This window comes from Diadema antillarum, unplaced genomic scaffold (genome assembly GCF_040938485.1).
Source record: "Diadema antillarum isolate AM-2024a unplaced genomic scaffold, OU_Dant_1.0 scf00000007, whole genome shotgun sequence".
NCBI classification, from domain to species: Eukaryota; Metazoa; Echinodermata; class Echinoidea; order Diadematoida; family Diadematidae; genus Diadema; species Diadema antillarum.
The window spans coordinates 165,836-180,947 of NW_027270896.1; the positions used below are offsets into that span (position 1 = coordinate 165,836).

The window sequence follows — 15,112 nt, forward strand, 5'->3', positions numbered from 1 at the left end:
TGGCTGAAGACCCTAACGTTTTTGTCCAATGAACCTTGTGAAGAATATGATTTGAGAGTACATTGTTTTATAAGATTGCATCATACACATGAGCTATGTAATAGTTGGTCGAGATGCCATGTGACTGCCATAATACCTTGGAGAGCAGAACTCAGGTGTTTTTTTCCTCCTAACAAGAGCTACATGGGTTTATCATAATGATTGAACCCACTGCTTGTGAATGTGGGAGCCAGGATTGTAACACCAGGCAAGCTGTAGCCCAGCAGTTAAATCAAGAATATTTGATAGGAAATGGAGTTTCAGTGTCCTTTACAGAAAAGGTGAATATTATCTTCAAATCTTTTGCATATATGTAGAGAAGAAATATGAATGTTGCTTTGTAATTGCTCCAGAACATATACAGGTCTTACTACAAGTGTATCACCTTCAAAGGAAGAAATTATGTATTTGGGATTTTCTTCAAAACATATTATTTGAAGGCAGAAGCTACAAATACTTGTGCAAACTTTCTGTATTCTTTGGACAAAGGTTTGTACTTTATACTATTACTCCCATCACCTTATAACATCCTATAAAAAATTCATAAATTTTACATTAAGGTGATATGCAAAACACATGTCAGTTCATTGTATTATGAATGGATGTGCCAAACACTCCAAATAGTGCTACATACCTCTATGACAGGAATTCATTCAAGCACTTGAATAGAGTGTGAAAAATAACCTTTCCCTGTGAATTCTCCTAGATATTCCTTAAAAAGTAGTCTTGTTTTGTTTCTCTCGTGAAAGAGCTTTTTACACAAATAGACCAGCTGTTGATACCATTCCCTCCAAGAAAAACCTCTAACCCCTTATTTATCTATTTAAATTCTAACATAGAGTTCTATTTATATATGACATTAACATTGATCTTGTTTTTAACACAAAGCAAGCTTTTACAACAAAAGAATGTAACTGTACATATTATTACATATCAACACAAATGCATGTAGGACCTGTTCATTATCTTATTTTGAATTTGTAGAGAAATGTAACAATCAAATTGTAATACTAACCATTTAAACTGTGATGTATCAGATGCATTTTTACAGAGGAACATACTACAAAATATTTCATTTGCTTCCAAGTGAATACTTATAGATGACAAGAGATACATAAAGAGGCAGTAGTTGTGCATTATGGAAATGCTACGCAGTGCACGGTGAAACAGGCAATACATGTGTGTGAATGATATTCATCTGTACAATATGGAACCTGGTATTACAGTTCATGGAACTCTCCTCGTGTGTCAATAGTTTTCTTCTTTGCAGTACGGTTATATATTTTGAAGTGATAGATCAAAGCCAGAGGGTACAGAACAACAGCTACAACAAGGAGAGCACATGCATTCCCAAGAGATGCCCTGTACTTTTCTATCCACTCTTCTTTATCACTGTCAGTAGGTGTTGTAGTTGCGTTAACCACATAGTACTTTGTACTTGTATCATTTGCTGGAGCTTCCTGTGTACCAGGTTTCCCAGTTGTCGGGAAATGGGCAAATGTATTACACTCTGCTCGAGGGACAATGAATAGCCTGTTGCCTGTGCAGCAGCTGATGGCTTTATCAGGGTCAAACGTGAAGACAGCCTCCAGGATTTGCCCAGTGCTGCTTCCGTTCCTGCCGACAGGAATGAGCTTCTGGTCATCCTGGAAGCAGGTTATCTCTCCTGCAGGATAACCTGTTGTTGCCCAGCAGGTCACAGATCTTGACACATTGCACCTCAAGGCTGAGGGTGGGTAGAACACCACTACGTCAATGGATTCTTGCACAAGAGCAAATTCTGAGGCCGCTCCTCTCAGGAGATAGGTACCCCTGTCCTCCTCCTGCACTGAAGCAATGACAAGCACAATGCTGGTGGTGGCACCATCACTCCTAACATCAAGGTTGAACCGCCCGAGTTGACTTGCTGACAGGGTTGACTCTACAGCGATGTCATTGTCGAATATCATCCTTTCATTCAGGAGTAACTGGAAAGGATACCCATCTGCGAGGGTCGCGTCGAAATTCAGACTCACATCAGTGTCTGCATAGGCCTCCAGTGTCTGAGCACCAAGGGCGGGGGAATTCCCACAAAGGAAAAAAGCCAAGACAACCAGCAGGGGCAGCTTCATCATGATCTTCATTGTCCAAAGTTTGATGCTTGCAGAGTCCTGTAGGGAACATTTTAATGCAGAAGTAGTGATAGTTGAAATTATGAAGAAACCAAGGATATCTAGTAGATCAGGCTAGCCTTTCATTGTCAGCAAGATTCTTTATGAGAGCCCTGCCTTTATCATTCAAGGCCATAGGTCAAGTTCATAGATCAAGATGGACTTGGTTGGGGAAAACATTTTGTCATAGGATGCTGTAACAAAGCAGGAGTTAAACCCAGTTTTCCTGTTCAGAAAATCCTCATAGTTCTAAAGTATTATCGATCATGCCCTGCATGGCAGTTACAGTCTCACAGGCTGCAAAGTCACGAATCACTTAGAGCCCTTTGTAACAAACCATTTTGAAGATTAAACAAAAATAATTCACAACTTGTTCGATTTTATGACAAGTGCTAACTGTCAACAGGTACATAAAATAAGCAATACAGCACCCTGCTTGCTTTAACATCAATATTGCACTATTAAAGTAAGTAGATTTTCTTCAATCAGATCAAAACAAACACTTTATTTGCTGAAAATACATGCAAGTGCATTGAACCTCTATCATGATACAAGAGAATTGGATATCAAGCAAAATTAAGTTTAATCTAAACACACAACTTATTGAGAAAGTTTTAAACTTACCTATGGAAACAGTACTTCCCTTTTAATCCTGCAAACTTCTTGTGCACGCACAGGATAGTTGACTGACTTTGAGGGATATGACTCTTCAAGTTTGCATACTGTAGGAGTTTGTGTACACTGATTCGAAGATTATACCACGGATGAACTTTGTCTTGTAGTTTGAGAAAAAAAAAAACACTGAATAATTTCAGAGCTATGTGTTTGAATTACCCTTTTTTTGAGAGAGAGTTCAGGAACTGTGCAAACTTGAAGAGGTGATCAAAGGTTTGCATTGTTCTGAGATGGTGGGATAGCCAAACATATAGCAGTATCATGAAACATAACCTCAGACTTGCTAGCCAGCCTCTTAGCACAAAGCTCCAACTAGGCATTTTTTACTTGAACTGTAATAGAGAGATGTACATGACTTTTTGAGATCAGGATTATAGATATTTGGGCAAAACTTAAGTTCATATTCAAAACCTGCTTTTTTTCTTTTCTTGTCAATGTGTAAAGTAAACAGGTCATCTAGATATCGTTATGGCTGTTACTCTTTATTGTCTTTATTTTGTGATTTGCTGGAAATTAACAAAGTGGACAATTTGGGAATTAACATACACTTTATAGATGCATTTTAAGGTAGGTTATGTCCCACTTAGAGACATCACAGTAAATTTCGGAAAAGAAGGGCATTTGCATTGGTACTGCAGACCCTGATTTCTCTCAGTGTCCTAAACTTTTTATTAGAAATTTCCAGATAGCTACCAGAAGGAGGAAGCAACTACCAAAATCAGAGACCCACCACCAATGTACCCTTTTCTAAAAAGTCAGTCAGTGTTTCAGTTTTGCTATTGTTGATGAGAATATATTATATTATATTCATGGGTAAGTTTCCCTATGAAAGATTCAGCTCTTTGTGTGACCACTTTCACATGGTCTGTAGTTCGCCAACATATTCTGCTCAAAATGACAACCATGCACGGACTGATCGATAAATCTCAAAATATCAGTGTATTAAATCATCAGTAACTTCAGCGTAAGGTTTCCAACCAAGGAGAGCCTTCAAATATCTCTATAACTTTGCTGTGAAAGCGGTAGATGGCTTTGAAATCTAGAATGATTTTAAAAGTGCTCATGCATCATGGTCTCAGAATAATGTGGCACACGGAAAGATTATTACACCATGGCACACGGGAAGATTATTACACCATGGCACACAAAGTGTTTTGCTCAAGTGAGATGAGAGTTGTTTTCTCATGTGCTGTAGCATGCATCCATGTTGTATATTCTGATAGACAAACAGACTTTCAAACCTAGTAGATAGCAGACAGAAAAACAGAGCAATATGGGAGGAGAGATGGGACGGACCAACAGACATACAGAGAGAGATGGACACAGAAAAAAAGAGATCCCAAGTTTAATTCATATCATCACTTCAACCACTCAATCAAGGGTATCAAATATCAAGCTTTGCTGCCCTCTCTTGTCTGATTGTAATCTCTGTGCCTCTGCCTGTGAGGGAATGAGCTTTAGGAATTATTATGAGTTTTGCTATCATTATCATCATGCTTTTTTGTTCTTGCTCGTTTTAATCAGAAACAACCAAGACCTTGTGATCGTGATTCAAAACAAAACTAAGCTGATTCACTATTCAACTTTCTGTGGATTTTCTTGGTAATGTAGGCAAGTATGCTGAATCTATACGAAATGATATTTTCAGTGGTAACTTCATTAAAAAGCTCTTAAGTGATACTATAATTTTGTAAAAGAAAACTTAAAGGAAAGCTAAATTTTTATGGTGACATTTCTGTACTCTCAATAATGGTAATAAGATCTGAAAAATTAGTGTTGAATAATGGAGGTCACTATACTTTGGACATTTCCAGCCATACAAGTACATTAATATGTTTATTATTAGGTAATTATTTTGATTGGTAATTCAATGAAAATTCCATTGAAGGGATGTAATTCAATAGAGAGTTATTTGCACATGAACAATTGTTAATGTCCTCTGAATGTCATCAAATTTTAAGGAAGGGCTATTTTATAAAGTATGTTCCTAATAAAAGGTGGTACCCACTTTTTTATGAGGACCACTTTGCTTTACTTTGTTTTTGGGCATCTCAGACATCTCAGAACCAATTTTCATCAGGTAAACTTTGAATTTCTTATAAAATTGTATGCTCTTTGATATTTTGTAAGTGATTTCTCATTGTCTCACAGAGAGTTGAAATCTGAATCAGCCACTTCAACTAAAACTTCTGTAGGAGCCTACCATCCCTTTAATTGTACAGTGTTCATTGTACAAGTAATGATTATACTGTCTATCTGGCATCCCCTGTTGTGATGTTCTGTGACTTAATATTTGCACAGTAATTGATGAGATGAATATGTAATAAATGAAATGATTCATCTGATCCTCAACATTTCAGTTATGATATTCCTCTCTTGACATGCATGACATTGAAATGGACTTGAATGAATACTAACAGTAGCTATTCCATACGGGATTGTGAAAATGTTTGTTACACAGTGGCATGAACGATGCAGGAAAGATGCTTTGCTTAGAACAGGACGATCTTCATCATGAAAGCAAATTCAAATGTGAATATTTTATTGAAATAGGTGCTCCGATGACAAAAATCACTGGAAAGAACCTATTTTCTCAGGAAGAACAAACTTAGTAGTAACTGAAAATTAGGCAAAACTGGACAGACAAAAGGAATGCATGACTTCTAGTTTATTGTCATCATCTACTCTAAGTGCACAGTTCTTGCCTTCTATAACAATTTTGCTAAAATGACAAAAGGCACAGTGATTGAAACACTCAATCCTGGGATTTCTTGTGTGCACATTTTATATCAAATGTTTAATTCAAGAGTTGACAAAGTTTTTGGTTTAACATTTTTCAAGACCATAGTTTAGAAAAACTACAATGTGTGTTTGCAAAGTTTGCATTATGATATCGTTCAAAGTACAATTTACACTTTGTTAAAGGTGGGAGTGACAACCTTTTGAATGTTTACTGAGCATTTAATAATATATTTGAATATCATCGACAATATGATTGGATTACATTGGCATCTGCCTTCCAACAAGGAATTTTTAATACAAAATCATGAAGAACAGGGATTGTTTGTTAAAAAGAAAGAAAATAATCAGACATTCCAGAGTGAAAACTACACCATGCAACAACATGAACTGAAACTTTGTTTTCTTTTTGAGGTGGAAATCCTCAGCTTGATAAAACAATATTTAATTTCTTTGTTGGTATGATCAGAGATGCTGTGATTATTTTTTGAAATGATTTAGTACATAAACATAACATACAGCATATATGATATAGATTCAAAGAATTGTAGATTGATTTTTCTTACAGCTTGCATTCTATGTGGTGATTGACTATCAAGCGGTGTTCCAAAGTGAAATTGTGTGTAAATTCTAAGTTTCTCTCATGGTTTCATGTGCAAAAGTCATGCCTGTACAGTAATGTAGCAACTTGAATTAAAAGAAATAGAAATAGATTTGTCATACAATTTATATCAAAGCAAAGCTTAGCATTCCTCTTCAACTTTGCTCACTATTATGTCCAGCTTTTAAACAGAAATTTGTAGAAGTTATATAGATTGGAAAAACAGAATTCTTTCTCAAAGCATGACTACCTTCGTGTCTCAGACTAACGTGGCACACAGGGGGCTTCTACCATGGCAAAACAGACCCCATACTTAAACATTGTATATTGATTCCACATTTATGAGATCTTCTTGCTGAAATATGTCTCTGAATAAACAAATTCTTTCTACTTTCCACACTATACACACATGCACACATGCTGTCCTTGGAAAAATCAAGGATGACTAGCAATGAATTTATATGAAATTTTTATCCTCTAATGGTCCATTTGATAAGATTATACTGTATTGCATATGAATACTACCATAATGAATGGAAGTGTGACCTAGTTTTGAAATGTATTTACAAAACAAACTTGTTACACTCTGAATGTGAGAAAAATATACACTGAAATCATTAGGGAGCTCTGTGTGATAGGAAAAAATCGAATGATTATAAGGAAAATGTGAATTTTTGTCAAAGTGTATCAATACCCTGATAATTAACTTTGTGACATGGAAGAGAATTGTACATTTTTTTCTAAGAATATAAGAGTGTGGAGATTTTTATGAGTGAAAATAATGGAGTATTTTCTAAAAATATTTTAGATCATATAATACATGTATGCATTTTGACTTTTGATTTAAGAGCAAGTCAACAGGCACAATCAATAATAGTGTTGATCACAACAATTTGATGTTTTCGTGTAAACTCTTGTGTGTAGATATACTGATGGCTTGAACAGCTGTAGCCATGTGCCATACACTTGCCTGATTGGCCAAGAGTTTACAGTGTTCAGTGCATTGTGGAGTGAATTTTTCCAAAACATTGACAATGAAACATCTTTTGAAGCATTAGCTAATAGGGTGCAGGCTAGAGATATGAACATTATTCGGTGCTCAATGAAATAGCGATATCATACCATGCACTGAGAGGTTCAAGTTGAAATTCATGTTGAAATTATGGATTGTCAGGTGACTGACATCGCACATGCCAGTCACCAAGGAATCCAGTATTTCAGCTGGTTCCCTGAAAAGAGTGCATGGTACAGTCAAACCTGCCTTTGATAGCGGCCACCTGTCTATAGTGACCATCGGTCTATAGCGGCCACTGAAAAATCCCCCAGAGAGAAAATCTCTGTTAAAGAGCATACTGTATAGTGGCCACCTGTCTTACGCGGCCTGGGGCCAACAATTTTTGTTTCCCGCTGTAGATTTTAACCTGTCTACAGTAGCCACAGAGCCGGTAATTCAGCATGTTTTTCTGCTGTGTATCCGTGTCAGTCATTCAAGGGCAACATTCAGTGATCGCCATCACTGCATTCATCACTCTTTCAGTTAAGCCTCCGTTCCACTATCACGATCTGGACCCCGATCTGTCCCGATCTTGCAGATCGGGAGAGAGCGGCAAAAGCGTACGGGGATCGGAAGCATCGTAGCAGCAGATCTTCCCGATCTCCCCGATCAAAATTGACCTATTTTTAATCGTACGGCAAGCGGTGAGAGCGTAGTGACAGCGTAAATGCAGCGGGGAGAGTGCAGTGACAGCGTAAACGCAGCGGGGAGAGTGTAGTGACAGCGTAAACGCAGCGGGATGAGCGTAACAAGGTCTTTCTGAGCGTAGCAACATCGCCACAAGAACGGGACGAAAACTTACACAAAAGTGTCTGCCAGAAGAAGATCGAGAGGAAGAACTGTTGAGGAGGAGGAGGAGGGCATTGTCGCTGCACCTGTCAGGGCAGAACATGAAGAAGAAGGAGCTCAAATTTTCGAAGAAGGAGAAGAGATGAAGAAAAAGAAGAGAAGAAAGCAGCAAAGCAGCTACCCAAAAGGCGAAGAAAGAGAGACTGCACGTGATGCTTAAAGAGGAGGGAGAGGTTATAGCAGAATTTTGAAGAATATGAAATCATCTCAGGCCCGTAGCCAGGATTTTTCAAGGGGGGGTGCGGTCACTAAAAAAACGGACCTTCGGTACCAATACCATGATGACACACACACACACACACACACAATTATATATATATATATATATGTATATGTATATATATATATATATATATATATATTCTTTGGACGACCGAACTACAAAAGTTGTATAAGAATTTGCGCGCGAAGCGCGCCGCAAATTGTGAATTTTGACTGTTTTAATGACGTTTTAAAGTCTCGAGGAAATTTGTATTTTTGTCTGTTGCATGCAATCGCGTTACGGTATTTCATCTAGGAAATAGTAAAAACTCATTTTGCCAGGAAGTTACAAAGTTTAATTGTGTTCGAGACTCTGCGTGCGTAGCGCGCCGCAAAATTGAGAATAGTGATTTTCCTGGTGTTGTTTTAACTTTTATTTTTTCTATTGTATACCCGCGTTAGCAGGCCTGAAGCCAAGATTTTTAAAGGAAGGGGGGATTGCGTTATTAACAAAACGGTCCTTTGATACTGTCCCGGGAGGGGTAGCGACAATTAAAAGGTGGACACCATGCTCATACATGGACTTTCAAAATGGCCCCTAAACGAGTAATGATCATATGATTTTTTCGGGCCTTAAAAACAAGTATTCCTTAAATGTTTCCTGCACCCTAAAGAAGTACTTCATCATGATTGAACAATATACCATTTTCCCAAATTTCGGCCTTTTTGATACCCTTTGATTATATACGCTCGTACATCACACTTTCCATCTAATCCGTGAGAAAAAACGACCCCTATTACGCGTTTTCTTTAGCGAGTATGGTCACAGTGTCCACCTTTCAGTTGGAGTTTTCCATCCCATTGGATGCTGTTTGGAAGATGAAACATTCACTTTACTATACAGTATATCAGCCGTTGGTATGCGAGTTTGTCAAAAACGAAAATAAATAAGAAAATTTTTAAAACAAAATGAATTGTAAATGTGAACCATTTATATTTTGCCTCCTTGTGGTAGGATATTTCCAGCGTTTCCGAACTTTCAAATAATCATTTTAGATTTAATAATATTAAAGGTAGTAGATCCGATTCGCAAACATCTCCAATATCAGTCAAATGTCATATTAACCATCATGCTAAGAAGGTTTTCTTTGTGAAATTTGGAGGTCAGTGAAATTCAAAAATTAAATATCCGTTAGCCATTGGAAGAAGTTGAGTGCAAATTCAGACCTCAGGCTTAGTGCTCAGATGTTTTCCTATTTGATTTGATCTGTCTTACTGTGCACACTAAGATACATACTGGAATGGTTATTTCTTATTTATTAAATTATAGTAGCATATTTGGTTACTAGCTGTCTCTAGGCATTTTCGAATTTGGGCTGCAAAGAGATCCACTACCTCTAAGTTAGAAGAGAGATAAGTAAATAATGATAAAATAAACAAACAAAAAAGAATGAGTTTCTTTTGTAATACTATCTGACAAACTTTTTATACTTTACCATTTTACTTCATAGCTCAGCACTTTCCATTCTCTCTCATACCCTCTTACCCATTACATTTAAATGAAATACAACTAAAATGAGTTTGCGTGCCTGCATAATACTCTTTGGAAATTATAAGTGAGAATGTTCTTAGGTTTTGGCTCACTTTAAAATGAGAACCAATAGAACTGTCACAACATGAGAAAATGTATAAGTAATAATCAACAGTACATTTCCGAATTTGGCCTGCAAAGAAATCCGCTACCTGTAAGTTAGAAAAGAGATTAGTAAATAATGATAAAATAAACAACAAAAAAGAATGAGTTTCTAACGCCGTATCCAGAACAGAGCCTGAAACGGTGCAGGCTCAAGAAATCGTTTGTACTAATACGTCTTGAAGTACTGTGTGATACTGTTGACTCAGACTTCTACAAAGCTGTAAGTGAGAATTTTAACCCAATCCGGCTCATTACCTGTGTTTTTTATGAAAAATATGAATAAAGAATGTAAATCAAATAACGACGCGTCACAATGCAGTCTAACGCTCTCACAATGTTATCATACATAGGGTTTTTCCCTGACTGTTTTTACTCCGGAGCTCTTGCAATATTCAGGCTTTTGTAATACTATCTGACAAACTTTTTACTTTACCATTTTACTTCATAGCTCAGCACTTTCCATTCTCTCTCATACCCTCTTACCCATTACATTTAAATGAAATACAACTAAATTGAGTTTGCGTGCCTGCATAATACTCTTTGGAAATTATAAGTGAGAATGTTCTTAGGTTTTGGCTCACTTCAAAATGAGAACCAATCGAACTGTCACAACATGAGAAAATGTATAACTAATAGAGAACTGGAGTAAGACAGGCCTTTCATTTTGTTTTGTCTCTCCTGATCGTTCGTAAGAAATGCTAATTCATGACCACCTTTTCACAATTTGATTGGAGCATGCATTCATAATGGCAAAAAGTTGACATAATAATCTATCCCCAGGCATTATCATGCCAACATGTACTTATATATACATGTACTATATCTTCGTGAGACGTAGATATAAAATGTCTCAGGTTTTCGATTATAGTAATTTCGAGGAAATTTCTTTAATTTTTATCATATATGCAAACTTGAGGCTATTAGATTTTCATCCACTTACCTCTGTTCCTGTGAAAAAATGCAAGTGTCAACCTCAATGTCATCCACGAATCGCACGTACTTGGGCGGCCAGTGGAAAAAAAAAAAAACACCGGTCACACGCGCCAAGGGCCATGGCATGCAGTGCCAATATAATAATAGCTCGCACAAATTGATACATAACATTTGTGTTTGTGTGCATGGGGACGATCCGATGGTTCATACAACAAAAGGGTTTCGTACAATTATTTTTAACATTGTTAAACGTACTCTTCCACATTTACGTAGCATATAATGTGTCTTTATATTTATTTGGATTGTTATCTTGAGAATTGCTAAAAACCGTTATTATGAAAAAGTGGACCTTTCAGAATTTGGGGGGGGGGTGCGTACGCACCCGACGCACCCCCCCTGGCTACGGGCCTGCATCTACAACTGGAGGAAGACGGATTATAAAAGCAAGGACATCAAGAAAAAGCCTTGGAAAAATCAGCACGTCTTTGTTTATAACAATGCATTGCTGCAAAAGAACCGTGAGTTGAGGAGCCTCTTCAAGGTCCACAGTATAATTCTTCGGTTCTGCATGCTAATAAGTTGACTGACTGCAGATCGACAGTCGAATCGGGGTACATCGGGGCACATCGGGCACTTTTCAGCTCTCTGAACGGGGTGACAGCGTGATAAGATCGTATAGATCGTTCAGAGTGTAGATACAGTGTGCATCGATCGGATAACATCGGGAACATCACACTGACAGCGTAGCTACATCGTTCTAAAGCGTAGATACAGTGTGCATCGATCGGATAACATCGGGAACATCGCACTGACAGCGTAGCTACATCGTTCTAAAGCGTAGCTGCAGCAGAGATCGTAATGCCTCATTCCTGATCATCGTAGTAAGAGCGTAGAAAGCACGTGGTAGTCGTAACTGCAGCGTACTTAGAGCGTTCTAACATCGTACTGTGTCCAGATCGGCTCAGGTTTTACCCGATCCTTCCCGATCTGAGAAAATTGTCAAATCGTAGCAAGAACGGCATAGTGGAACGGGGGCTTTATAATAATGCACAAGGAGTCTAGTCTAGAGGCCTAGTGTTACTGGCTGAGCTTCCTTCACGACTGTACACATGCTACTGTGCGACAATATTTCATAGACAACAGTATTGTACAGTGCATGTACACATACAAAGATCATACATCTGTTCATAGACAATGTACACAAAGTTGGATAACCTGTCTATAGCGGCCACCTGTTTATAACGGCTACTTTTTTTCATCTCCCTTGGGTGGCCGCTATGGACATTTTTGACTGTACATTTGTATATTTGATTTAAATAGCTTACAACATAAAAAGATAGAAATATAAAAAGATAAAAATGATAATATGACAGGCCTAATTATAAAAACTAAATTGTATCAACTCAGTATTAACTTAACGTGTTTGTCCATTTTACCTAAATGGTCTATAGACCTACAACAATTTTGTAACCTAGAAACTTGTCACGCAAGTTCAAATACATTGATGCAACAATAACTATGAAAACTTGTAGTTAAATTAAATCAGATAAATGGTGAGAAGTGGAAAACTTGGAAAACATTTACAATGTCTGTAATCACATGTTTCAGTTGTTTGTTATAAATATTCACGACACAACCATGGAAATTGAATGAATGTGGTTTGATAGTGCAGCAGCATCTTTATACCAAGATATGGCATGGTGCCAGTGCAAAGTGTTTGCTAGCTAGAGCAGAGCAGCCCATACCATCCTGCCATCCTGAGCGCAGTGCAGTGGTGCAACACAGTGCACCATTACCGTGCAGCGCAACGCAGTCACCCTAGTGCAGTGCAGGCGCTTGATGTTCTGCTGGTTGGCTCTTAGTGATTGCGATTGCAACATCTATAGCTAGTGTAAGTATCCTGGCATTGTCAAAAAATGACGACAGAGTATTAATATGAAGAAAAATATTCTGAGGCTGACACCATGCAACATCCACTTTCTTTTCATGGTGAAATTATTTTAGCTCACGTGAGAAGTTCTTGGCCAATGCTAGTTTGGGAATTTCATGATGCAGGATATAATATGTTATATACATTGACCATATTATGTGTTAGGCTTTCTTGGCATGTATCCTGCTCAGGTATACTTAACATTGCATGGTCATTAGCATGCTTTAAATAAAAGGGAACATTAAAAACTCCACTATTCTTTTTAACACACATCATTATCATATACACTAAGCAGAAAAAAAAGAAAGAAAGTATAAACAATTTTCAAGTTTATATTGCTCATAGAACATTTATCTAAAAGTTAATATAATTATATACCATATGAATGGTAATTTAATTGGCTATCAACCTGGTAGGTCAATTCACTCATGCATAAAGTAAACTTTTTGCATGAAGTATAAAGCATAAAGTAAACTTTATACATGAAGCATAAATGCATTTTATAAAGTAAACTTTATGCATGAGTGAACACCCTTTTTTTTTTCTTTCTTTTCAAAGGAACAAAAGTAAAAATGACAAAAATTATCATGTAATTCATTAGTGCAATTCATTATTGCATTTTCATGTAACAATAAAAGATAAGCAAATTTTGTTAAACTGGTCATTTGTTATTGCTATCATCATGGGCATTCGCAAAGAAAAGACATCGTGCCAATTATTGCAATTCTTACATAATAAATTGTGTTTTGGAGGACAAAAACAAATGTGTTCACTCATGGGTAAAGGTTCCGTTTGCATTAACCCACTAGTTTGATAGCCAATGAGATAAGTTATATACATTGATTTTCATCAAATTTTTCTATGAAAAATATGAACTCCAAAAAGTGTTTACTTTCTTTCTTTGTTTTTGCTGAGTGTATTATATGTGACCGTGCACCTCAAAACGAACATAAAGTCGCACACACTGATTTTGCGTGAGGACTGAAAATAAGTGAAATGGGTCAACCTTGCCGAACTTGACTTTTTCATATTTTCTGAAAGAGCGGGTCTTCTTTTACATTATGCTAAAATTTGGTATCATAAAATGGGCAGGAAATTGTGTTTTTTTAGCAGTTTATCTAGAACATTTTTGGTAGAATAGTGTGATTAGGTGTGTCTTTAGAATCCCTTTCATTTCTGAAAAACCTTGTCCATACTCTTCACTTTCAACTCTAATAACTTTTGAAAAGATAGTGCTACTGCTTTCAAAGTTGGCATTAATTATGGAAAGAATGTGTTAATGAGGCATGCTTAATTTCAGTTTAATCTAATAATCCCTTCATTGTTGTTACTCTGGTGGTTTACTTCGTGTTTTTTGTCCCATTCATCGCACAGCCAGCATGGTTTGGTAAAGATTAATCGCTTGAATAGACACTGTACTTCAGAGCCTCTTTTCTCAGTTCACACTTTTCCTGAGTTTGTGCTTTCTTTCCAATATTTAGATAGGTTAGGAGAGTCCATTTGATTTGAGTTATACATCATTTTACTGCTCTTTCAGAATATGGTCTTAACTAAAAATTCATGTCTGACGACTTTTTGTTTGTTTTGAGGTGCAGGGTCACATATGCAATTCTTGGTACAAGGACAAGAGGAGTAAATATTAGACAAGTGCTTGACAGCTGCAATGCATGTGTCAGAATGTAATACTGAATCTATGTACAAATAATTGAGACAGTGTATACAGTCTTAAGATGATGACAAAGAAGCATCGTGTGATGATGAAAAATAGTGATCAGCTGAAAAGCTGAGTTTGTAAAATATAGATAACTAGTTAAACAAAATGGCAGTAATATATTTGTCCAAAATGTATAAATGACGACAACTAGAACATTTCTTAGCTGAGCATATATCATAAACAGTGCTTGTTCAAGCAGAAGTATAGAGGAAATTACATACAAATGTGAAAGGAAATATTGATGTTACAACAAAGATGTTATTCATTGGGCCCTGTGTGTTCAAGGAAAAATACACCCATTACATTTTAGATCGAGTACAACTTGTTCACATTGTATAAAGTCGTCATTATTGATTCACATTTAATTCCATTTCATCCATTTATTCATTTATGGGACATAACTTGTTTTCCCCAGCTATTTTCCATCTGTATTCATGTTTCAATCTTATTTAGCGGCACGAGAAGTACCGCTACATCAAAAGTCTGGCTGCTACTTGGGTCATTGTCGATCTCATGAAGCATTGTGTTTGT

At 36.8% G+C, this 15,112-nt stretch overlaps 2 protein-coding genes across 2 annotated transcripts in view; one reads left to right on the forward strand and one right to left on the reverse strand.

The window, feature by feature from the left end:
* LOC139717372 (5'-nucleotidase domain-containing protein 1-like) overlaps positions 1-15,112 on the forward strand; it is a 311,234-nt gene that overhangs the window by 57,394 nt on the left and 238,728 nt on the right. The gene's annotated exons all lie outside the window — the stretch shown is intronic.
* LOC139717395 (uncharacterized) lies at positions 1,076-2,874 on the reverse strand. Its single transcript, XM_071628895.1, has 2 exons — positions 2,814-2,874; positions 1,076-2,189 (listed from the first exon to the last, which is right to left on the reverse strand). The coding sequence occupies exon 2, from the start codon at positions 2,160-2,162 to the stop codon at positions 1,260-1,262; it is 903 nt and encodes a 300-aa protein (XP_071484996.1). The 5' UTR covers positions 2,163-2,189; positions 2,814-2,874; the 3' UTR covers positions 1,076-1,259.

Excerpts from the sequence above, each read along its gene's own strand:
- LOC139717395 (XM_071628895.1), bottom strand. The coding sequence starts at position 2,162 with ATGAAGATCATGATGAAGCTGCCCCTGCTGGTTGTCTTGGCTTTTTTC.